Here is a 23,071-nt window from a genome sequence, read left to right on the forward strand (position 1 = left end):
TTGTATGTTGTCTCCCTTTTAGGTTTGCTGAAACTGTGAACAAAGGGCTTGAATAAAACTGTTTGCTAATTTAGAGGCGTATGAGATTTAGTGTTTTGAAAGAACACTTTGAACTTGTTAGTGATCCTGCCTTCTCTCCTGTTTTGGAAACTAAGAGTTCCCACACTATAACTGGGCTCCCTTTGAGAATTTGTCTTGTTATGAATCACCTGCAAAAGAGTATGTTTTAGAAACAAAAAAAACCATCAAAGGCCATCCAGTGTTAGGCTTTCTGATCTGCAGTAAACAGCTCAAGTGATAAGTCTGTTGTGGGAAGGCTTGAAGGCTGTGACTCTTACTTAAAATTATTAGCTGACTTATTTCTCTCTATTGTTATTTCAGCTTCTCAGGCTTTGATTTTCTCCTCTAACTGGTTCTCCTTCTTTTTGTCAGAGTGTTTTTAGACAGGCTGATATAAGCTTTTGAACCACACAGGCAGCCAACAAACTGTGGTGGCTTTGCATGTGAGGATCTTGTGTGCAGCTTTCCTAATGGGCTTTCTGTCTGACCAAGCCTGTGACTTGTAATTTGAAAGCCAGTAATCTTGCGTGTTGTGGGAGGCTATGAATGAGACCAGCCCATTGCCATGCCAGTTTGAAGCCTGGGAAGGTTGCATGATTTCGTGATAAATGCTTTAGGGAAGTCAGCTTGTAATAACATTGGGGGCTTGAGGGTAGGGGAAGGTTCTGCCTCTCAAAAAAATCTTTTAGGGTCTAGTAAATGTGTGAAACGGCTGTGGCTGCAACTGTATTTTGGCTTTGTTTAAGTCCTCCAGGTTTTACAGAGCAGATATAAGATAGCCCGTAGTAGCCAACTATTAATTTAGGCCCTTCCCACATGATTTCTGCTGAAACTTTAGCTTAGTATCACTTCTACTGCTGAAGGCTTTCTGGAATATGAATGGAGTTACTGCAAATTTCGTATGTTTGCTTTTGGATTGTAAAAAGGCCTTTTTTTGAAAAGTTTGAGGTTTATTAGGGAAGAAGGCATAGATCAGATTACAGAAGAAAAGAGATGGAAAATACCAGCTCTGCTTCTGACCACCAGGGCTGAAGTGGCCAACTCTTCTAGGAAAGCAGCAGCTCAGGGAGAGTAAGTGTTAGGGTATTTTGGTGGAGAAGAGCAGGTGATCTCGAATGCAAGCAACTTCAGAAGCCAACTGGAGGGTTATTGAGGCTTTCTATTGTGTATGGTTTTGTCATTTCAAAAGTTGCAGTGAACACGGCATACAAGATATTTCAGATCCATGTAGCAATCCTTCCAGCTACTAAAAATTAGTGGGAATGAAGGAACCAAGAGCAGTCCACTGCAGTTTACTGGAGTGAGGTTTGTACAGAACAATGCACTCACTGCTGTGGGATTCTCTGAAAAGTGTGCAGAAGTTTCTCATTCCTTTTTCTCAATAAAAATCTCTTCTTTCAGGCAGCATTGTGATCCCTGTGCCACTCAGCCAGTCATGCCATTGTTGTCCCTCTTCCACCAGATGCTTGTGCCAGTCTTTGCAGGCCTTCCCACCCCTGTGTAGCGTGTCTGTGATGCCAGCACACGGCCATTCTAACAGACCTGACTAACGTGGTGACAACTTGGCCATGTTTGGGTATGTAAGCAGCAGCAGCACATGCCCTGGCTGGCTGACAGTTGGCATCTGGCTGGACAGGAGCAGTCTGACTTCTTGAAAGAGGGGCCTGCAACTCGGACAGCTGCTGTAGCAATCCTGCTATTTAACAGTCAATGTGGATGCATAGTTTGCATGCACATGTTGTATGCACACATGGTAATGTTATCCAGAAATACTCTATGCTGTTTGGAGGCTGGAGTTTTAAATACACATCAGGAAATATCAAAGTTATGATTCACATGGCATCTGTAACAAGACCCGTTCCTTGCACTTCACAGCAGTTTGCTCCATTGAATAATAAATGCTATTAATTTTATGCCTTAATATAGACATGGACCCACGTTCTCAGTCTGCATGATGTGTTATACACTTTGCGTTTCTTTCATTTCTTGTGGGGTGGAGAGGAAGAGTCAGGAATGTACATAGATGGGGTATGTATCAGAAGGGATATGTACAAAAACGTTAGGTTGTCGAAGCTAGTGTAGGGGAAAAAAAAAACTTGGCAGAATTTCCCATCCTTTTGGGATTACTGATTAGCCAACAGCAGTGTGTTTCAGTATGTCTAACACCAGCAACCTTTGATATATTGATTCTGTTAATCATATGAGAGTTTTAAGAAACCTGTCTTAGATGGTCCTTCGAGCTCTGTGGGAACATCACAGTGCATGAATTGTCTGATCCTAGCCTTTAATCTACTTTTCCAAATATAATAAAGTTGTCAAATGTGGGTGGCAGGAACTGCACATTTGCATGGAAGCAAGTAAAGGCCTTCACTATGAAATAAGTAGCTGAAGCACTGTGTGCGTAAATTCTTACACTGGGAACATCGTATATGCCTGCAGCTCCACGCTAAGGAGAGGAGCTCATGTTCTGTGTCTGAAAAAACATTGGCTCTAGAGACAGTTTAACGCATAAGACTTTCACATAAGTCTCATGCCCAAGACACTCTCCTGCCCTGAAAATGTCTGTGTACAAGAAGAGTTCAACACAAGAGTGGCCATGCTAGGTCAGTGAAAATATCTGTTGTAGCCTAGCATCCTCTTCCCAGGAGTGGTCAGCAGCAGATGCCTGAGGAAGAGCATGAGGACAGGTTAAATGCTTTGCCAGGCTTTGGTCAGTTGGCAGTTCTGGACTTCCTGAGCTAGAGATGGTTCCTTTGTGTTTAGTAGTCCTCACTGGATTTCTTCTTCGGGGCATGGATGGTTCCTTTTTGAAATCTTACAGACTTTTAAAAAATATCCTCAACATCCATAGTCAAGAATTTTCAGAATTTTGTTAGGTGTTACATAAAGAAAAACCTTGTCTTATTTTTAACCTCCCCCTTCCCTCCCATTCCCGTACTGGAAAAGACAGTGAGTGGTTGTTCCCCGTTCATCTCTTTAAGGCTGCTCATGTTTTTATATACCCCTCTCATGTCCACCTTCAGTAATCTCTTTTACACATTGAAAACTGACTGTGAAGTTTGAATATTGGCAAAAGCATTGAGGAGCTTTGAAAGTCAGTCCCTGCCAGGTGTTTCAGGGCATTCTTGCAGGACTTTTTACTGTACTGTATTTCAGGGCATTCTTGCAGGAATTTTACTGTACTGTATTTGGTGAGTATTGTCACAAGCCTTCACTACAAGAGCTGAATTGGAAGATGGACTTGAGAGAGTGAATACTTTGTGTACTGGAAAAGGAGAAGATAATTTGATGATGTGAATGGCAGAGAAGAAAGTTAAAAAATTGGAAGAGAGAGAAAGCTCTGGAAGAGAATTTACAGTTAGTAGTACCAGGCTTGCATAGACGTACTGGAGAGCAGAGAGGTCTAGCTGATGCTGTGGAAAGCCTTTACAGGATGATTAACAAGCAGAGATGAATATGGGAAGCAATTAAAGAAGAAAGGGTTGTGTCTGTCAAATGCTCTCCCCTACATACTGCCAAAGATCAGAGATCTTGTGTCCCTGCTGTTTGGTGATTAAGAAACACTGGATCAACTAGTCTTGTGCTTAGGTTACTTTTTTTGTGCTTTTACATAGGTGTATGTGTTCTTATAAGAATTTGCTGCTGTGCTTTAAGTAGACCATTCTCCTCCTCTTCACTGCATGGTGCACCATGCCAATGGCTTAGCTGAGTTAAGTAGTATTTTCTTCTGTGTCTTCACAGCCAAGACTTAGAAGCAACTGTGTAACCATCTGAGGTTTCTCTTTAGAAATGAACACCCCCTCTTGCTTCCCATTTTCCTACTGGTTTTTGACTTCACTTTTCCCTTTTCTCTCTTTCTTCATCCCAGCTAATGGATTTTTTGGCATCTCTTTTAGTCCCTTGTACTTTTCAGAGGGTCAATAAATTAATCCACCCTTGAAAAGACTCTGATGAGAAAGGGGAAGCAACGCATTTCTCTTTCCTCAGAACTATAAACTGACTAATCTGAAGAATGAGGCACAAGGGTTTAGGTCACTCAAGGGTCTGTCTTGGTATTTGCCTTAAGTACCTCCTCTTTCCTTCCCTTGCCTCTCACATTCTCTACCAAGGGAGTTTGGACAGGCACAATTGTATGATAAAATTGATCCCCAGCCAGTTGTTGCTTGAGCTTCCCAAAGGAATGGGTATTCAAGCTGTATAGGTCATGTGGAATAAAGTTGAGGAGCAGGGTTTTTCTTAAGGATTTCTTAATCCTAATTAGTGGCTATGGTAAAGTGGTCATTTCCAAAGAGTGCTTGGTCACTGCAACTGCTGGGATTGAGGGGTGAGCCAGATTGTACTCCTGTTGTCACAGCGCTGGAATAGTATGCCATTTCGTGGTTTATTCTTTTGTATAGTGATTCATGGTGAACTTGGGTATTTTATTTAAGACAAATAGACATTGCAGCCCTGTCTTCTTGAGTTGGCACATCCTTGTCTACTCCAATCATCCCTGCTCAATAGGATTTACAGCTGTCCTTCCTTCCAGCCCCTCCTGTGTGGGTCAATGACTGTCACTGCTGCGTGAATGTCACTGTACAATGCTTTGAATAGTTTCCTGGTGAAGAGTAACCAGTAATATACCAGTTACTTTTAACTCTAGGTTGGTATTCTTAGAAAAGATATGGGACTTGTTGTCCAGGTACTTTGCAATTCCCTTCACTGGGAATTTTCCCTCTCTGAAGAGTCAATATATCGGCAAATGGAGAAATTAGAGAAGTATCAGGCATTGGCTAGACTAGTCCATTATTGCCACGTCTCTGCTGTACCAGCTCTGTCTAGTGGATAGTGCATGCTGTAAGATGACTTACACTTAGCCTTAGAACTTGACAAAGAACCAAAATGTCTCCTAATCCACAAAACACTGTGTAGCTGACTGTATGCTTTTGAAGCAAGGAGATGCTGATTCTTTTCCCTTTCAGGAGGTTTTAGTAGTAATAAAATTACATTCAGAGCAAGGGCTCCAAAGAAGTCATATTGTCAAGCAGCTTTGTCAAGAAGGAGGGAGAGCTGGCAGACCAACATTGTGTGCTGAAGATGAAGAATGCAGGAGCCATGGGGAGATGGAAATCATGATAGGAAAGGTGGCCCAAGAATTACAATACCCAGCAAGATGTTGGGTATTGGTGTGCCATTGAAGTCTGTGCTCTGATGGCCTCGTCTGGGTTACTGTCTCTAAAGAGTGTTAGTTCTCAGGGGTGTCTGGGTGGCATATCCATGGGGGGAGTAATATGCCTGGGTGAAAACAGTTTTTGCCTTTGTTAGAGATATGAAACTAACCTTTTCCCTTCCTTGCCTCTTTTCCAGTCTCTGTCTGCTGCTGTCTCTTCATACTGTTTCTCTTCCTGTCTGAGCTCACCGGATTCATAGCCACTGAAATGTAAGTAAAAATCGTGTTTTCCTTTGTTTGAATGTATGCGCGTATGTGATTCTTTACAGCTTTACTCTGTTACCTTGGAGAAATGTGCCTGTAGTTTCACCAGGTCACTTAGTTGTCTAATGGTGTTTGGATTCCTTTCGGTTGAGCCCAAATTCTCAGATTCATTCAGCTTTTTAATTTACTGAAGTATGCTAGGCAAACTTGGTTCTAAAATATTTCTGATAGAGAAAACTGTTCCAGAGCTGCATGATCTTTTATTAGCTGCATACTGGATTTCTCTGTTGAGCACAGTGAATATTTTTCATATGACCACAGATCACATCAAAAGCTTCTGACCCTTTTCAGTTCTCTGGTGATCAGGTGTAAGGTAGCATGAATGCTACGATGATCAATGCCAGTTATTTGCAGTTTCCCTCTTCCTCCTTAGGCTGTTGATTTCTTGCCCTCATCTGAGATTTGTTTCCCCTCTCCTCCTGAATAAGCACTTTCCTCTGTACTTGTTTGATTCAAAGTGATTCTCAAAAACTAGTATATTTTTCATCAGCGATGCCATATGTTTAAATGTGTGGTGCCTACTGGTTGGATTCATGTGGTCTGTGCTCTGAGACTGTGGGGTCCCATTGCAGATATGGTGGGCTCTGACAAGACATTTTCTTTTCCCCTCGCTTCCCTGTGGATGGAACGGGTATCACATTCTGCCAGTCTTCACTAGATGTTTTTGGAGATGCTTTTTGGAAAAATGAATTGCATAAAATGCAAATTATTATTAGTTTAATGTTAGTAATACCCTTTTTTTTTTAATGTCAGAGCTAAATCTCTGATACAGGCAGATAGCTTTACTCACGCGCGAGTTTTATCTTCTTTCTTTTTGCCTGTTGAGCCTTACTTGGAAACTTAGTTGACAGGTTTTGTGCCTGAAGACAAGTTGTCCCAGGTAACCTCTTTAGGACCTTGCTTTGAGCAAAATGGAAATAATTTCCACTTTAAAAATTTGCTCACAGAACAAGTATTTTAGTTAATCAGATTCCCCCCCCCTCCGCCCCGCTCTTTTCATGCTCCTCCTGCCTTGAAGTAAACTTTTCTTAGTAACTGTTAACACGGGTACCTTTGGTTTGGGTTCTAGGAAACATTCTCCATCATCCTGCTGATGCGGCAGTGAGCTCACTGGACTGTGATGCATAGTTCCTGGATAGTTAGGAAGGGTGGAACTTCTGTCAGACTTATATGATGGTCCAGATAGCAACAGATGTCACTGCTGAGCAAAAAAGCTCTGAAACACGTTGGACTCATGTGCCGTATTTAGATTGACCATGCTTTACGTGGCTTCTGATAACCATGTGGCTTTTTCATTGTTTTTGTGCAGCTCTGACTTGGGTCAAGATTATAATTTCAAGAATAATTTTAACCTTGAGTAATGTTTAACCTTAAGACAGTAGTGTAATCTAGCTCTAGCTAATTTTTTATGCCCACTGCACATTTACTTCAGAGATGGTATCTTATGTTTCTTACTCACTGTTTCTTTGAATTCAGTTCCATGCATTTGCTTTTAAAATACTAGGGTCACCTTGTCAACCCACTTCTTGCAGGAGCTCAGTTTTCTTGGTTTTATTGTTTTAAAAAATAGAGAAAAGCTAGACAAATCACTTCAAGTAAAATAGTACTTTTTCTTGCTCTCCTCTTAGATGTCATTCTCTCATCTGGTTTTCTTTTTTTTTTTAGCTGATGCTTTACCAGAGGAATTACTAATATTTACGTAATTTTGATCCAATTATTTGAGTGCACATGGCTTTATGTAGTGGTAGTTTCCTGACTAGAGATTTCTTTTTGAACAGCAAAATTGTTTGATTCTCTGAGGCCTCTTCATGCTTTTTTTCTTAACAAGATGATGCATTTTCCGCAAAGATATTAGGGGTGCTACAAGTTCCTGTGTGCTCAGCTGGCACGTTTCTTATTAAAATGTCAGAGAGATGGTAAACTGCCTTTCCCAGCAGGAACTGCGTGGGGCGGAGGTGTTTGTAAGCAATAAAGCAGTAAAATTTTAGCGAGGATGTCATGGAAGAGACTGAGAGACATGAATGCAGGAAACTGATTCGTCATGGACCGTCCAACACAATAGCTCGCAGAATATGAAAACCTCCTTCTGATGCATTATAGGTCATCAGAATCTCTCTTGCTGGGAACAGATCACCCACAGCATTTGTGAATAGGCTCCCCCTGTAACAGCGGAAATACTTCAGAAAGTCACATAACAAAGTGCTTCCCAGTTCAGCAACTTCTAAAGTAGAAGTAAACTTTTCTTTTTCCATTTCTTACTCATTGCTTTCTCTTCTGGGAAACCAGTTCCTTAAAGGTGTTCAAAGATGGTGCGAACCTCTTGTGCTTCTCTTTCAAGCGTGTATTACTGGCAGTGTGTTGGAGGCAGAATAGTCTCATCGTTCGGAATAAAGGTGCAGAAGTGTTGAGCTCTACGTGGTCTGGAACAAACGGTGTGAGAACTCTGTGCCACCATTTAAACTGGGTGGTAGCAAATAACTGCTGCGATAGTATCTCACAAAAATATTTTGAGCCTTGTTTGTCCATGAATCAAACATTTTTGAAGATAAGGAAGATTCCTTATGTGCAAACTGTTCAATTCCCATCAACTTTTATTGCAAGTTTTGAGTTTCTTTTGTATTAAGAGTCTCCTACAACAGATATCTCTCCCAGCTTGAAGTTTCCTGGTGTTAGCCAGGATCTGAATGATTAACTAGAGTGTGCTTATGTGGGGTGAGCTTTCCTGCTTTGTCAGTGCCAGCTATACTATGAGACTGCATCAGTCTTTCTCCTCATGTCATATTTCCCTTAAAGCAGTCGTGCTTGACAAAGCTAGATTGCATGGGGATAGCTGCACTTTTTTGGTGGCAAGGTGAAATCAAGAGCGCTTGGCCTGGTGCCTTACATCAGAGACATACCAAGTTCACTGATGTGGACTCATGCTTAACTCATAGCCCTATTATGCCAAGTAATTGTGCATGGTGTGTGTGCATTGACAGCCTGCTTCAGGGCAAGTCAGCAGCAACCTCAACAGCAGTGGTACCCACAGGATTAACTGTCTAACTCTCACCAAAGGGAGGTTTCTTTGGTATCTGCATCTGAAGTGAGAGGTTGGTGTGGTTTGTTGAACTTAGGCTGCAGCATGAGAAAATAAGGTCTGCTCTACACCATGCTAACCCCTAATACTTGCTAGCTTCTACCCACTGTTGGACTTTCTTCTACATTCATATGGCTGTAGCAACTTAAAATTCCTGGTATTACTAGAAATCTCAGTTTGGTTACTCTTGCCCAATGTCAAAGCTGTTTTTCCTTGACTAGCCCATTGTCTTAGCATTTATAGTCTCAACTGCTAAGGACTTGTCTGGGTGGCAGAAAGCCAAGAAATTACACCCTCATCTTGAGGATAACAGTCATAACACTAAAACCAAACAGATTACCTATGTGGGGAAGACAGCATGCATCACAGTAGCTATGTCATAACTCGTGTGGGTATTTCTAATGAGCGCTAAGATTGCATTTGTGCACACGAGCTTACTTCAGTTAGGAAGCCGAACTAAGACACTGCGCATTACAGCGGACATGCAGGAAGTTCATGTGGCATAGGTAACGCACTGTAAATGCACATCCTATTTTGCTGCTGACTAGCTTCCTCTGGAGATGAGCCCTGAGCAGGGTAGAAAACTCTTAGTTTCTCATCTTCTAGATTTATTGCATGACCCTAACAGGCAGTGCCCCTGAGCAGCCATGAGGGAAATCAAAGCTTGGTTCTTAGGTGGGGCTACATCCTTTTCAGGAAAAGCACTGTGAAGGGCTGGTGAGGGAAGAAGTTTTTCTTTCTTTGCTCAGCCACAAACCATCATTGCAGTTAAAGGGAGAGTGAGTTTAACTCTGGAAATCAAGGATCTTCATGATTTTTCTTTTTTTTTTTTTTTTTTTTTTCTGTCCAGACTGAGAGTGACTGAAGACTTAGTCCAAAACAAGAACCTAGATGAACCTCCTCAATTCTGTAAAAGACAGATAAAGAAAAGGAGGTCCCTGCTCCACATTTGAACCTCTGCAAAATTGACAGTATCAAACTCGGCTGTCCCACTGAGCAAATGACTCAAACGGCTGAAGAAATGAAGCTAAAGTGTTAAACGTGCCTGGTATTTCCTGGGCAGGATCAGTAGTAGGTTGAGAGTTGAGAGTAGATTGAGGGCTAGAAATTGCTCGGCATACCTTCAGCAGCCTTCCTCATTCATCGTGCTGTTATGTTGGGAGTCAAGAATGTAGAAATCACCTATCTCTTTTCCAATTAACTCAGATCAGCACTAGAAGTTAATAGCTGGCAAGGTGATAATCTTTCAGTTTTATCACCATAATTAGGTCATGAATTATGTTCTGTAGGATCAATTAGAGTTTTCCAAGTATTCCATCATTATGGAGGAAAGGTGTAATTAACTAATCTAGTCTGCCTTGCATTGGCAGCCAGGGGAAGGGGTAGGAGAGTATGAATGTGATAGCTGCAGTATGAATGTAGCTGCTGAACAATAATTCATCTGCCACAGCACATTTAGAAAGCAACAGACCATTCCTGGCAGTGTTTTCTTTTTCTTTCCTTTTTTTTTTTTCTTTTTTTTTTTTTAATGTAGTAACAGGGAAAGAACAGGCTGAAGTAACAAGTTTGCCACTTGGAAGGCTGTGCACCCCTGCAAGGCAATTAATCACTTAAAATATCTGTAATAAAAATATTGCCTTTGCCTAAAACCATAAATCATGAGCAGTGTCCAAATCATTTGTTCATTTAAGGTGATCAGATCATTCACTGGGGACGCCTTCTTGCTTTAATCTTTATGAAAAATACCTTGTCCAGTCTATGAATATCACACAGCCCAGCTCCTATGCCAGGGCTACATCACATGCAGCATGACTTAAGTGTTCGTGCAGGCTGTCAGGTACCCTGAATGGGGAGGAAGCAAAGCACCAGGAGCTTCTGAGGCCAACGTTGCTTGTTCGCACTGGATTCATTTGCATGCCCAAGACTGTTCCTGCAGTGAAGCAGAATTGTTATCATACCTGCCTTCAGAGGTTTTTTTGTCCCTTAGCTGTCCAAGGTATGTGGAATGTGTCTTGTGGCTCTTGGCCCATGAAAATTTCTCATAACAACCTGCAGGGTCAAGCTGCACCTACTGTAAGCAGCAGAGTGTGATCCTGGTGCAACAACAGTTCCTTCTGCTGGAACCTGTAACCTCAGAGCATAAGCCATCTGCACCATGAGCACAGTGCTACAATTCATATGTTCTGACACTAACCTGGAGATGCAACTCCAACTCCACCAGCTCATCCAGTTGATGCAGATGAAATGCTGGAGCAAACCAGACCAGCATAGGGAATATAGCCTAAGGGTCAGAGGGGAATGGGAGTTGTAAGCCTGCTCTTGCCATGGACTGACATTGAGACAAGACACTTTTCTGTAGAAGGATGTAATACTTAGCTGCCTACCTCTCAGGGGTGCTAAGAAGCTTAATTAATGTTTGCGTAGTAACTTGGAGATTACCTAATAAAAGGTGTTATATATTTGTGAAGTGTTGTTATGCCGTTTGTCCTAATGTACGTGTGTGGGTTAGCAGGAAGCGGAAGGTCGTGTCATGATGTCATTTGCAATTTCTGACTCAAATCTACGTTGACGTCTTTTGAACCCTTCTCCTTCTTCCTGCCTCCTGGAGTACTGTAATTCCTTCCTTTGTAGGACAGTGTGTTTTCTGTGCTTCACAGCTGAGCCAAGACCTAATCTGGGACAAAGACCTTCTCAACGAAGAACTGATTGAGATTCAGGGCATAGAAGGAAGATTACAAATGGCAGAGCAATAGACATATGCACAATTTATTACACAGTGGAGAATTTGCTGACCTGCTTGTTGTTTCTTCACAAAAATTGAGAAGATGATGGGTTGTTTGTCCTGTGTTGGGTCTCCTCTGGTCTGGCACAACTGAAAAGATGGTAGTGCAGGTATTTTGGCTTCAGATGGTTGTTTTTCTAGAAGGTGGTTGATTAGAGCTGAAATGGCAAGCAGAGCCAAGAGAGCTCGCCTGAGAAAGTCTTTTGAGAAGCTTTGGGCGCCCTCAAGAAAGAATAATTACTTTCCCTTTTAGGCTTAGGGTCCTGGAGAGCAGAAAGCGAGTGCTTCCTGGGAGTTGGAGGACAAGGTAAAATGCAGCTTGCTGGAATAAGTGGTTGTATTTTGTGTATGGCTGATGACTGGGGAGGAGGGTGCCTGGTTGTTCGCTGTGAAAAAGGGAGAAAAAAAAAGCTAAAACTTGAAGTAGAGACTAGGACAATAAGGACAGAGGACAAGGAAGATGTGTTTAGAGAGCACCCGGGCAGTGTGTGAAGCTCTGAAAGGTCGGTGCAGTGTGTCTCATCTTGTATTCAAAGGGTCACAGGTTCTTCAGCTGTTCAAGTGCTGAAGAGTCTAATGTTAGTGGCCAGGGCTGCTGGGTAGAAATAAGTTACTGGGGAAGTTTTGTTTCTGAGGAAACAAAGCTGTTGTGTCATAAATCTAAGTCCTAAAGCATGGGGAACGGGTCTGGCTTTCTTTGGGTAAAATCTTAAAGAAATGCTGAGCCCTCTGGCTGCCGTTTCCCGCTTTCATTCTCTCTCGCGTGCCATTTGCATGATCTGCAATCTTAGCCAAAGTCCCTCCAATTTTTTTCTGTGTAATGCTGCAAGTTTTGTAAGCAAATGGGATAAGCAACTGAGAAGCCCAGCAGCACCACTCAGGAATGTGAAGCATTTCGAAGTGGCTCTTTCTAGAAGTGAAGCAGATTCTTTCTGTGTGGATCATGGCTCCTGCTGCCTGGAGAAACTTTCCTCCCTTTCCTTGAATCAGTAGTGGAAGGCCCCGTGGGGGGAGAGGTCCACCTCTCACCTGTCCTATTGCCCTCATTGTACTTTCATAGCTCTGCACCTCACCCCTGCTTTATTGTGCCACTTTTATTCTAATAGTCTTTAACAGCAACCAGTAAAATACCAAATCCTATGTGCTTAGGGTCGTCAGAGGAGGTACGTGCCATTTTTGGAGTCACAATACGACCCTATACGCTGCTTCTCTAAACAGCCATAGAAGCAGCTGCATTTACAGTGTCCTTCTGCCTGACCTCAGGTTTTATTTTCCTTGTGACCATCCCAGATTCACTGTTAAGCACTGTTACTCCTGGGACACTTTATGTTCCAGGAGAGACAGCTATAAATTAGAGCCAACTTCATTTATTCCACTGGAGATGTTATCCCTTCAGGGAGAGTTGCTAGAGGTGGTAAATAGTGCTTTTCCCAACATCCCAGGATTGTCCGATTAAATAGTAGGAAAGCTGGGTGCAATTTGGCTTCTTGGCCCTGGGGGGGGGGGAGGATAGCAAGGGAGGCGTGAGTGCCAGTTCTCTGCCAGCTCTATCCAGACGTAGGTGGTGGTGGTTCACGGGGAGATCCTGGATGGAATAGCCTTGACCCTGGAAGTTTGCTTTACCTGTGAGGTTTCCAGAATGTATTTTGGGATTGAAATTTCTAGTTTGTTGAAAACAATGGCGTTGCTTCTTAGGTTTGCCCCAACAAGCGCAGGCTGTGCTGTGTTGTCATTGTGCCCTTGGTTCCCCATAGTGAGAGGGAACCTCAGTAACAGAGCAGGTCAACACAAAGGGTGCGCTTTGGAGCCTCTGATAAGAAACCTTGCTGGGTTTGTTAGCTTGGGCCCTCTGCAAGAGCTGATGCTGCCAGGAGGCGGCAGTGGCCGGAGCTGGGAGGGAGAAGCAGGGTTCAGCAGGCAGGGTGCTCCATGAAAGGCGGCACTGCAGGTCCAAGGGAGGGGAAGGAAGGACAGACTGTCACGAGCTGTCAGATGTCTAAGGAGTGATAGATAGGGTTATGAAATTGGGAACATGAGTAGGAGAGGGGCAGGGGGCTACTAGGTAAAGAGGAGGAGGAGGAGGAAGTGGCCGTGAGCCTTGCCCCAGGGACAGGTTGGGAACTGTTGGTCTAGTGACCAGAGTGCAGGACAGGAAACCAGTTTCCTTTATCTGTGACTAATGGCCTATGTGACATGGACAAACTGGCCTGCTTCTCTTTTCCTCAGTGATCCAGTCTGCAACTGAATGACCTCACCACTTGCCTTCCTATGTAAGAGCTCCCATAGGGTCCCTCTGCACAGTTTATCCTTTGACTTCTGCCAGCAACCATTTCTCACTCGCTTATCACTGAAAGGCTTATGCGCCTTTGCTTACAGACCTCAACTGATGGCACGTTTTCTGACAGGTTTGGAATTGGAAATCAGCAAATATAAATATTGACCTTCCTAGAGCTTTCTTCCAAAGAGCTGGGATGTTCAGCTGCGCTGCTGAACCTGACGCGCTTCTCTCCCAGCCCTGGCGCGAATGCTCCTTTTTGCCAGTAACATCAAGTTGCCCATGGCACTGGCTGGGCATGGCCCACATCTCAGATGGCAGAGAGCTGTGAAGAAGCCAGGGGCTGTTATGAAACAGGAGAATCTTGATGGGAGGACTTGGGGAGCACAAAAAGGTGCATTGCTTTGGGGGATTAATGCCTGTCCTGGCTGGAGCTGCTCCTCAAAACCTTATTTGGACATATGACTTAATCCCGATCGGTACCCAATCTGCCAGTAATAAACACGTAGAAGATTTAATGCATTCCACCCGGTAGAAGAGGGCTCAGCCAAGAAGCTTTTAACTAGGTCACTGATGAGCAATCTTTCCCCTCCCTCTGTGTCATTTTTATTAATCACTTGAAAAATACGTTGAGTAATGATTGCAAGCAACTTGTCAAGCCAATTAAAGACAGAGAAAGGTAGGGCTGTGAAGCTGAAGACAAATGCTGTGCTGGTTTTAAATGAGTGTCTGTAAACCCCACTGACCTGTGAGTAATTACGTCCAAAAAAATTGGCAGCTGTGTGTTTCTCAGGGTGAAGGCTTGTTTCTTCTGAATCCACAGGGCAAACAGTTCATTGTGGTCCAGAGATGTATCACCAGAGCAAAATCACTTTGAATCTGTCTTGTAGCTGCCCTTAGTCTGGTTTGTCTATTAGCATATAGAGTCTTCAGCAAGGGCTTGTCAAAGGGTTTCACGCACTTTGAGCATTAAACAAAAATAATACAGAGCACTTACTAGGGAAGGTAGTTTATTTTATGTAGCTTGAACATTAGTTCCCATACCTTTATAATCTGTCAAACTGGAAGACAAATTGTCAAATTTTCTTATTTGATGAGGCTGACTAGTGTTGGGCTTTGAGGGAGAAAGAGCTGCTAGGTAACCTTGCCATCTTCTCAGTTCAGTGTCATGGGTTTCCTTGGAGTGGATTCTCTAGGACCATTCAGCTAATTTGGCTGTGCTTGCTTTGGGTTTTTTGGGGTTTATATTTTACATGTCAGATGGATTGTATGTGCCAACAACAAATATTTATACTCTTGTATTCCTTTTACTCTATATCTGTATTTTGTCTTTGTGAAATATGTGCGAGCACTGTGGGTGCTATGAAACAACATTACTCTTCGGGAGACTGTTGCATAGTGTGTTAGATCCTGCTGTCCAGGATGTTTCTTCCCATCTGTTCCTGGCTCAAATCCTCTTCTGAATTTCAGTCGTTGCTTTTGGTTACCATTCATAGATTGAAATGAGATACTAAGGAGGGAGATACAAGTATGCCATGCTGTCTTCTCTTGCCACTGCTCTGTCAACTGGGTGGCAGTGACAAATGGCAATTAGTTACACAAATAAGCTTTCCTGTGGGATAGTTGAGAGCGGCCTTTTGCTAAAACTATGAAACAGATCGGAAAGCACATGCTTCCCTCTTTCCCAAAAGGAGTAACAGCCCAGGTATGCGGAGGGCTAGCACACTAGCCTGCCACCTCTTCAACATTACACTCTTGTTTTGTATCACCTCTGGAAACTCAGGTTAGGTAAGGGAGCAGGAAGCATAAATCAGAGCAGGAGTTTTGTTTTCTGCTGGTGCAAGGGACTTGTTTAAAGCCTCCTGCACTTGCCAAGCAAGAAGTAAAATTAAATCATGATTTGTCCCCATGCAGTTGTGGAGGGCTTTTCCTGCTCTCTGTCTTGTAACTTTATTGCAGCTGTCACACAGTCAACTCCCTGCTTCAAAGTCTCCTTTTTTTCCCTTCCCATGCAAGCTGTTGGTTTTTTTCCTGTGGAAAGTAGCTGTGTGCCTGAACTCACCTGTGTTTTCTGTCCTCCAGAGTTAATGAGCTCTATGTGGATGACCCAGACAAAGATAGTGGAGGTAAAATAGAAGTGAATCTGAACATCAGTTTGCCAAACCTGCATTGTGAATGTGAGTACCCTTTTTCACTTATCGGTTTTAGTCTGTGTTTTAACTAATACTTGAAACTGGCCCAAACTGGTACAGTGGCCCTTCTTCTGTAATAGGGTGGATGGAGATCAAGTAGCTGCAGCCTTTGCCAATACCCCATTGCTTTCCGTTCCTGACCAGAACACCTGTTTTCTTGGACCCTGTGCTCACTCTGCAGCCCGTGTTAGTGGCTGACCTCCCTTGCTGACTTCTTTCTAAATCTCGTTTCCTTTTTTCATAGCGACCTTTTTGTCTCTGGGAGCAAGAAGCCTCCCAGGTTTCATTTGTAACTCTGAATGCACCAGCTAGTTGTTGGCTTTTTACAAATCATCTGCCTTGTCCACCTGAACTTTTTCTATTTATGTAATTGAGATTCCAGTCAGCTGGCAGGGTATGGGAGGTATATTTGTGTCAAACAGGCAGTCTGAAAAGTTTGGTTACAAAGTTCTTTCTGAAGAGCTGGTATAACAATTAATATTTGACAAATGATGTGACTAGCACAGTTTAGTCAAATGTCAGGAAGAAGACATGGATTTTTTTCCCAGTAAAAGCAATGCATGCTTTTCCTATGCAACCTTCCTGTTATTTCTTTTGACTTTTTTATCTCCTCCTCTCCCACCCATGCAGTAGTTGGACTAGACATCCAAGATGAAATGGGAAGGCACGAAGTGGGTCATATTGACAACTCGATGAAGATACCTCTCAATAATGGGGATGGCTGCAGGTTTGAGGGCCATTTCAGCATCAACAAGGTGAGTAAGAATGACAGTGGGTGAGTGTGTATTAGCTGGGGAAATGCTAGCAAGATCCATTTGTAAAATGCTCATGAAAATCTGTGTGTCGGTGTCTCTCCTGTAGAGTGTACATTCATGTCCCTAATCAGTGGTGAGGTTAAGTCTTTCGGTGATACAGAATGGTATGGGGAGAGGAGGCTGCATAGTTAGACCCACAGAGAATGATCAGACTTTTTCTTCATTCTCCAAAACAGGTAATCGAAATAGCATTGCTTAACAGCAGAGAGTGGCTCTGTGTTGCGGCCAGTGCTGTCTCTTTCAGTGCAGCAGCCTAATGTTTAGGGGATGTATGAACTCCCTACAAATGGCAAATGGCTTCTATGTTTACTCCTCACAACTTTTGCACCTCCAAAACGTGACTCACTGTGCGGAGGTCTTTGGCAATGTCTCTGTCCAAGTGCTCTTTTGTTCCAAGAGCCGCAGAATGACAGGAATGTTCTCTACTAGAGGGTGCCAGTGTAACAGAGAAGCGGCTCCATGCTGAGATGTTTGGAATACATGCATGCAGCCTCTGCGTGTGCTTTGTCGGGATGCTCCACTTCTGTCTCAAAGAATGAAAATCCAGGCCTGGAGGAGGCTCCTCTCTGGGATGGGTGTGTTCAGAATTGAATAATCTTGCTATGTAATGCTGGAGATGACTAGCTGGGGTGGGGGAGGCAGTGGTGGGGCCCACTGATGTCCTAAGAAGGCCACACCCTTTATTCACGCCTCCTCATGTACCACAGGCTACAAAATCCTACTTCCTTCTTTTCCTCCCAGGTCATGTTAAATCGCATCTAAAAATAACAGGCAGAACCTCTTACTGATTCTATGGCATAGAAAGGATTAGGGACTTAAAAAGAGGACGTTTCTTTCCTTGCCTCTAAGCCACCAAGATTACTGTCAGCTGAAAGTCCACAAAACTGGGAAAGGGCTTCTTGAAAGGTAGTTCTTGTTCAGTTAATTCCCAAAGCAGAGAGCTGAAATACTTGGGGTTTTGTCTGCTAGATGCAGTGTGTTCTCACCAAAGCAACTCAAAAGGGCGTTGCTGTATGTGGCAGTGAGGAGCTCCCTTCACAGCCTAATCTGTGAAAGGCCACTAATTGCATTGTCTCATATAGTGGTTGAGACTGCTGTCAGAGGTACGGGACCCAGCCCAGGACTTCTGGCTCTGAAAGCCTGAACTTGTATGAGCTGGAAGTCTTCAGTCCCGTGGCAGAAATTGTACAGGCTTCTGTATGAGCTGCTATCTGGAGTGGGACATGGCCAGGCTTTGAAACTTGACCAAGGGTTGCACTTGGGTGTTATTCTCAGACCTGAAGAGGGAGGACAAAGTAACAGTGAGGTGACTGTGTGTACTACTTACTGCAGAGTTATGACACAGCTTATGTCCACACCTGAAAGTGTTCCCAGGAGTGCACTGCTGTTCCTCAAGTCATTTAAATTAGCTTTCCTGAAAGCACATGGAACCGACATGCGGCCTCCCGTGGCCCTGCTGGTGAGGTGTCTCTGCAGAGAGCACAATGGGCACCAGTTGTATAACCATCCTCCCACTCTTGTCTTAGGCCGTGTCAGATTGCTCCTCAGTGCTGCTTAATTTCCCAACCTTTTCTGGATAGGAAAAAATTCTTGCACCCTCCGTAACAGTGATTGAGCTGAATCTGCTGAAAGACTTCATGGAGTAGGGCTAGCAACCTGAAAACTGTGTGCATGCTAGAGTGATCCTGTCAGAAGGACACCAGTGCTCATTTTCTGTTTTGGAACTGAATCCTTAGGTGAAATCTGTATTTTTCAGAACTTTGTACTTCCCTCCATTTAAAAAATTAAAACCAGAAAAACCTGTACTTGGAAGGGCTATTGCCAGGGTTAGAAGCTGAAGATCTAGCTTAGTTTGTATGGAAAGCCCCATTGGTTTTGGTGGTGTTTTTTCTCTTTTTTATAAAACTTATTCTTACGTACAATCTTCTCAAACGCTTGTGACCCGTAGTACAATAAGAGTATATCCACAGCTTTCTTGGGTTGTTCTGCAGCAGTGGGCCCATTTACAAATGCGAGATGTGGGAGTAAAACATTAAGCAACTGTTTGTTGCCTGTCAGAGACATGAATCTTATTTTAATAGGGATGAAAGACATAGCCTTAAGTGTTAGGAATCCCTGAAGTTGGGAATGATCCACTCATCACCTTCTAGTCAGCAGCAGTAGCAATGTGAGGGTGCCAGACTCTTGGGCTGCGGAATGTAACCGATCTCTGCTCTGTATGCAGTTATGGTGGTGTTGGTCAAGTGCAGGAAGGTATTTCAGAGCCTTTCTCTGGCATGCCAGAGGTTGTCCACTGCTAAGTAGATACAGCCTGCCAGGCTGTATGGATCCAGGCATTTCTGCTTCATATCGCAGAGCCTAGCAATGCCTTGAGGGATAAAATGTGAAATCCTGTCTTCCTTGTCTTGACTAATTTTAGGTCCCTGGTAACTTTCACGTGTCAACACACAGTGCCACTGCGCAGCCTCAGAATCCTGACATGACTCATATCATCCACAAGCTCTCATTTGGGGACAAGTTACAGGTAAGTTCTCTTCCCTGAAAATTCCCTGGCTCTAGGGGAATGAATGCAATTAGAGTGACTTTAATATTAGACACTTTGGTTTTATGGAAGGGCCATGTGCAGTCTGGGGAGGATGTAAGAAAAGACTGCCTGGGTAAGCAAGCCCATCCCTTGCATTCATGTAATGTACACTCAGTTTGGAAGAGTTCGCAAACTCTTTACATGCCACCACTTCAGGAAGGAGCAATGTTCAGTCCTAGAGTAACTTTGCTGTTTTCATCTGAAATTGAAAGTGCTTTTGGAAAACTACGTGGCTATCTTCCTGCAGGGAGTAGAAATGATAATTCATGGCTTTGCAAAATCCTATGCAGTACTGTTTTCGGTATTAATAGAGCAAAGAAATCTTGACTGTCTTTGCAGAGGAGCAGTGAGTATACTAAGGGAAGATGTGTGCTCACTACTGTCTTTACCATGGCACCAGTCAAGTTCTTTTTAATTCACTTCACTGTACTTGTATAGCAGACACCTATTAGTCAAATTTGTTCTATAAAACACAAGTTAGAACTGCCGGTTCCCTGCTAGGAAGAAGCTGAATGTGTGCACTTGCCCAGTGGATAGAGTTTCACCAGGTGTTGCAAGTTATGTAATAATTCCTGATTTCTCAATAAGGACAGATTACAGCACTTCTCTAGCCTACTTCCAAGGAGCTAGCATCATAGGTGGGAGTTATATATGTGCACACCCAGTTTGCGACTCACCCTAAACGTTGCTTACCCATAGTCTCTCTGTAATCTTCTTTCCTCAGCACAGACGTCTCATTAGTCTGCTTCTTGTACACCCACTTCCAAAACCCTTTTTCATGCTAACAAGTCTAAGCGTTGCTTTGTAGTCTTCTGATTCTGCTCCCGGCTTCTTTTAGGAAATATCTTGTGTGGGAACGCTGAAATATTAGCATATAAATAAGCTTGGCTTAATGTCTGTAAAGCACACTGAGATTATGAAAAATATTAGGTAAGTGCTAATGGGGAGTTCTGCAGTTTGCGTGGGAAATCAGTGCTCTAAGGTAGCGTTCCCATTGTTTTATCATGGAGTCTTTGAGTAATGGAGCTGAAGTGCGAATCAGCATGAATGAGATGAGAAGCCTGGACAGTTGGGGGCAAAGGAGCAAGCGTCTTCAGTTCTGGTGGTGAGAAACCTGTCTAGCAAACATGTAGTTGGCTCCTGATTTGGACAAGTTCTGATTAGTATTTTCAAAGTTCAAAGTAATTACTCATCATCTCCATACACAAGAGTGGAGCATGTAGGTGCTGCTGATCCTGTAGGCAAACACGAGTTCAACAGCACAAATTAAAGAAGGATATGTTCACTAAACAGGTGCTACCAAGACTCAGCAAGCAGTGTAGAGAGCCAGCCAAGTATGGAGAGTTTTAAATCTATCTAGATATACCTTTGAATATTTTGGGTTGTCTCCACCTGCTTTGATGTAATATATACTCATATTTCTTAAAGAGGGTGAGGAGCTTCTCATTCATTTGTGTCATGTGTTGGGAGTAAGTTTTTTGTCGATTGTTACCACCTCTGCCAGAATGGTCCACTAAGGTACATGCTGTGTTCTCCAGAAAAAACAGTCTGTTTGAAATAGAGATTTAAATCTCATCTGATATTGAATGACCTTCAGTTCTGCAACAGTAGTTCATGCACAATAGCGGCAGACTTTTTGTAGATTTTTCCCTCATGTAGATGAGACCAAAATTCAAACCAGTGAGGTTCTTGCATGTCAGGTAACCCAGTAAAGAAAGAGATGTGGAAAGTAGGAGATTATACATTTTTAATCATAGAACTCTCTTGAGTGTTGAATAATCCTAGTTTTAACCTTGTGAGATGTCTTGTCTTTCCTTGATAGTTGCAAGGTTGGAAGTTATTTTAGCCTGCTGTTGGACTCTGCCTGAGTTATATGTCTTTGCACTTGTTTGTAGAGGTTAAAGCCTAGGGTGCTCAAAGCCCTGGCAAACATCTTTTTGAGGTCCATGTTGCAGGAGAATAAAGCATTGCCACTGTTAAACCACTGACTAGCCTCCTGTGCCACTACTCCAAGCACTAGATTTGGTCGTGGTAGTAGTACAGGGCAGTCCTGAGAATGGCTGGCTGAACAGGCTTGCTTAAGTTTTCTGTTGCAAAGCAATTTTGTTACTGTGGCCAAAAGCTTACTCCTTGTTGAAGTCCCTCCAGGTACTTAACAAGGTACAAACAAGTATGTTCCCCCAAGGAACACACCTGTGCACTTTGTAGAGCAGAGATTAATTAGCAGTCTACGGACAGCAAGTATTGTAGTGGGAGTCCAGAATATTCCACAATGAAAATCATAGTAAAATATCAGTCTGGGAGTTACAAATGCCATCGGTATTGCAAAGACAAGAGAGGCAGATGCACCAAAGGACCTGATGGCACAGAAACTCTGCTCTGACAACCCACAGCTCTCAAAAGGTTTTTCCATACTTACATAGCTGTCCTCAGCAGCTGTTCACTTGCCTAATCTCATCAACTTAAAAAGTTCACCTTTTATTTACATTGATCACTTTTCTCACCAAAGAACTCTGAACAATGCATTGTCATGAAAACAGTCTTCATCAGTAAAACAAAGGAATCAGCCAACACTCAAAATCATCTTGAGAATGAATATTCACATAATTGTTCTAGTACAAATATTTGCAATATCAGAAAATATGTTCTTCAGCTTGTTTAGTTTTATTCAATATTGCCAGTTTTGCAATTACTACATTTTTATACATATATTTGTGTTCTATATCATACCAGCTGAAAATGCTTGCAGACTGGAGCATACATAACCAACTGAAACACCAATTACTACCTGGCAAATCAGGTACCCATGGCACTACTGATCATTCATACTTTATGGGACTGGCTAAACCTTCGTGCCTTTTTGGATGTCACTGAATGGATATTAAAATCATTAGCTTGTGGACTCTTAATGTTTCCTTGAAAGGAATTCTATGAAATTACCCACTTCTAACACAATGGATTGACTCAGGCGTTCATTCACCACCACAAGTATCTCTGCAAGTTTAGTGTGACTGCCACAGACAGTGGCAGTTGTGGAGATATCTCCACCAGTTGTGGAGATATCTGGTGGCTTTGTCTGAGTGGAAGCTCTGTAACTCGCAGCTTTGCAAACTCACTGTGTAGAGAGATGCAGAGCAGACTACTTTTACATATAAACAAGTGTGGATGCTGAGGAGCCAAGGACAAGAATGTAAGTCCAAATATACAGATACCTCACAGGATAGATACAGTTGTTTGCTGAGTAACCGCTCAAATATTTACTGGTAGAGTGTTTGAAGTGGACCTTAAAGTCTCTGGCCCAGATATGCTATAAGAGACTGACTTATCAGCTGTATCAAGAATGGAACATAATACCGTAGCCCAGTCCAGGGGCTTCTCTTTCCTCGTATGCTTTTTACAATGAGTAAAGAATACGTACAGTCTGTAGTTTGGAAATGGTTGTTGTTGTGTAAAATATTTGAAATGCTAGCAGACTGAAAGGCACTGTAGAAGGTTCAGCTGTTGCTTTTGCTCTGTGCTTGTTACCAGCACCTTGCCAGTTGAACCTGCTGATGATTTTGTCTCTCTAGAATTTCCTTTCTCAGGAGAGAAACGGGTTCCATTGCTGCTTCCTCGAAACAATCATCCACTCCGTAGCATTCAGAATAGGTAAACAGCCATTAGGATGAGAAAAAATACATCCACATGCTATCAGTTGTTGAGAGGGTCTGGGAAGAAGATTGCATTGCTCTGTTAATGAGGTGAAACTCTCACACCCATGACCAAATACTTCTTCCAAACTCTTCTTCCCTGTTGTCTGGCTTAAGGTCAGGAA

General features: G+C 43.0%; 1 protein-coding gene across 1 annotated transcript in view; it reads left to right on the top strand.

Annotated features, from left to right (window-relative positions):
• ERGIC1 (endoplasmic reticulum-golgi intermediate compartment 1) overlaps window positions 1-23,071 on the top strand; it is a 60,218-nt gene that overhangs the window by 24,348 nt on the left and 12,799 nt on the right. Inside the window, exons 3-6 of the mRNA XM_069772308.1 lie at window positions 5,407-5,479; window positions 15,749-15,843; window positions 16,489-16,613; window positions 19,093-19,197. Coding sequence (XP_069628409.1) covers window positions 5,407-5,479; window positions 15,749-15,843; window positions 16,489-16,613; window positions 19,093-19,197 — 398 coding nt within the window. The remainder of the gene's footprint in view (window positions 1-5,406; window positions 5,480-15,748; window positions 15,844-16,488; window positions 16,614-19,092; window positions 19,198-23,071) is intronic.

Source organism: Haliaeetus albicilla, chromosome 27 (genome assembly GCF_947461875.1).
Source record: "Haliaeetus albicilla chromosome 27, bHalAlb1.1, whole genome shotgun sequence".
Taxonomy (NCBI): Eukaryota; Metazoa; Chordata; class Aves; order Accipitriformes; family Accipitridae; genus Haliaeetus; species Haliaeetus albicilla.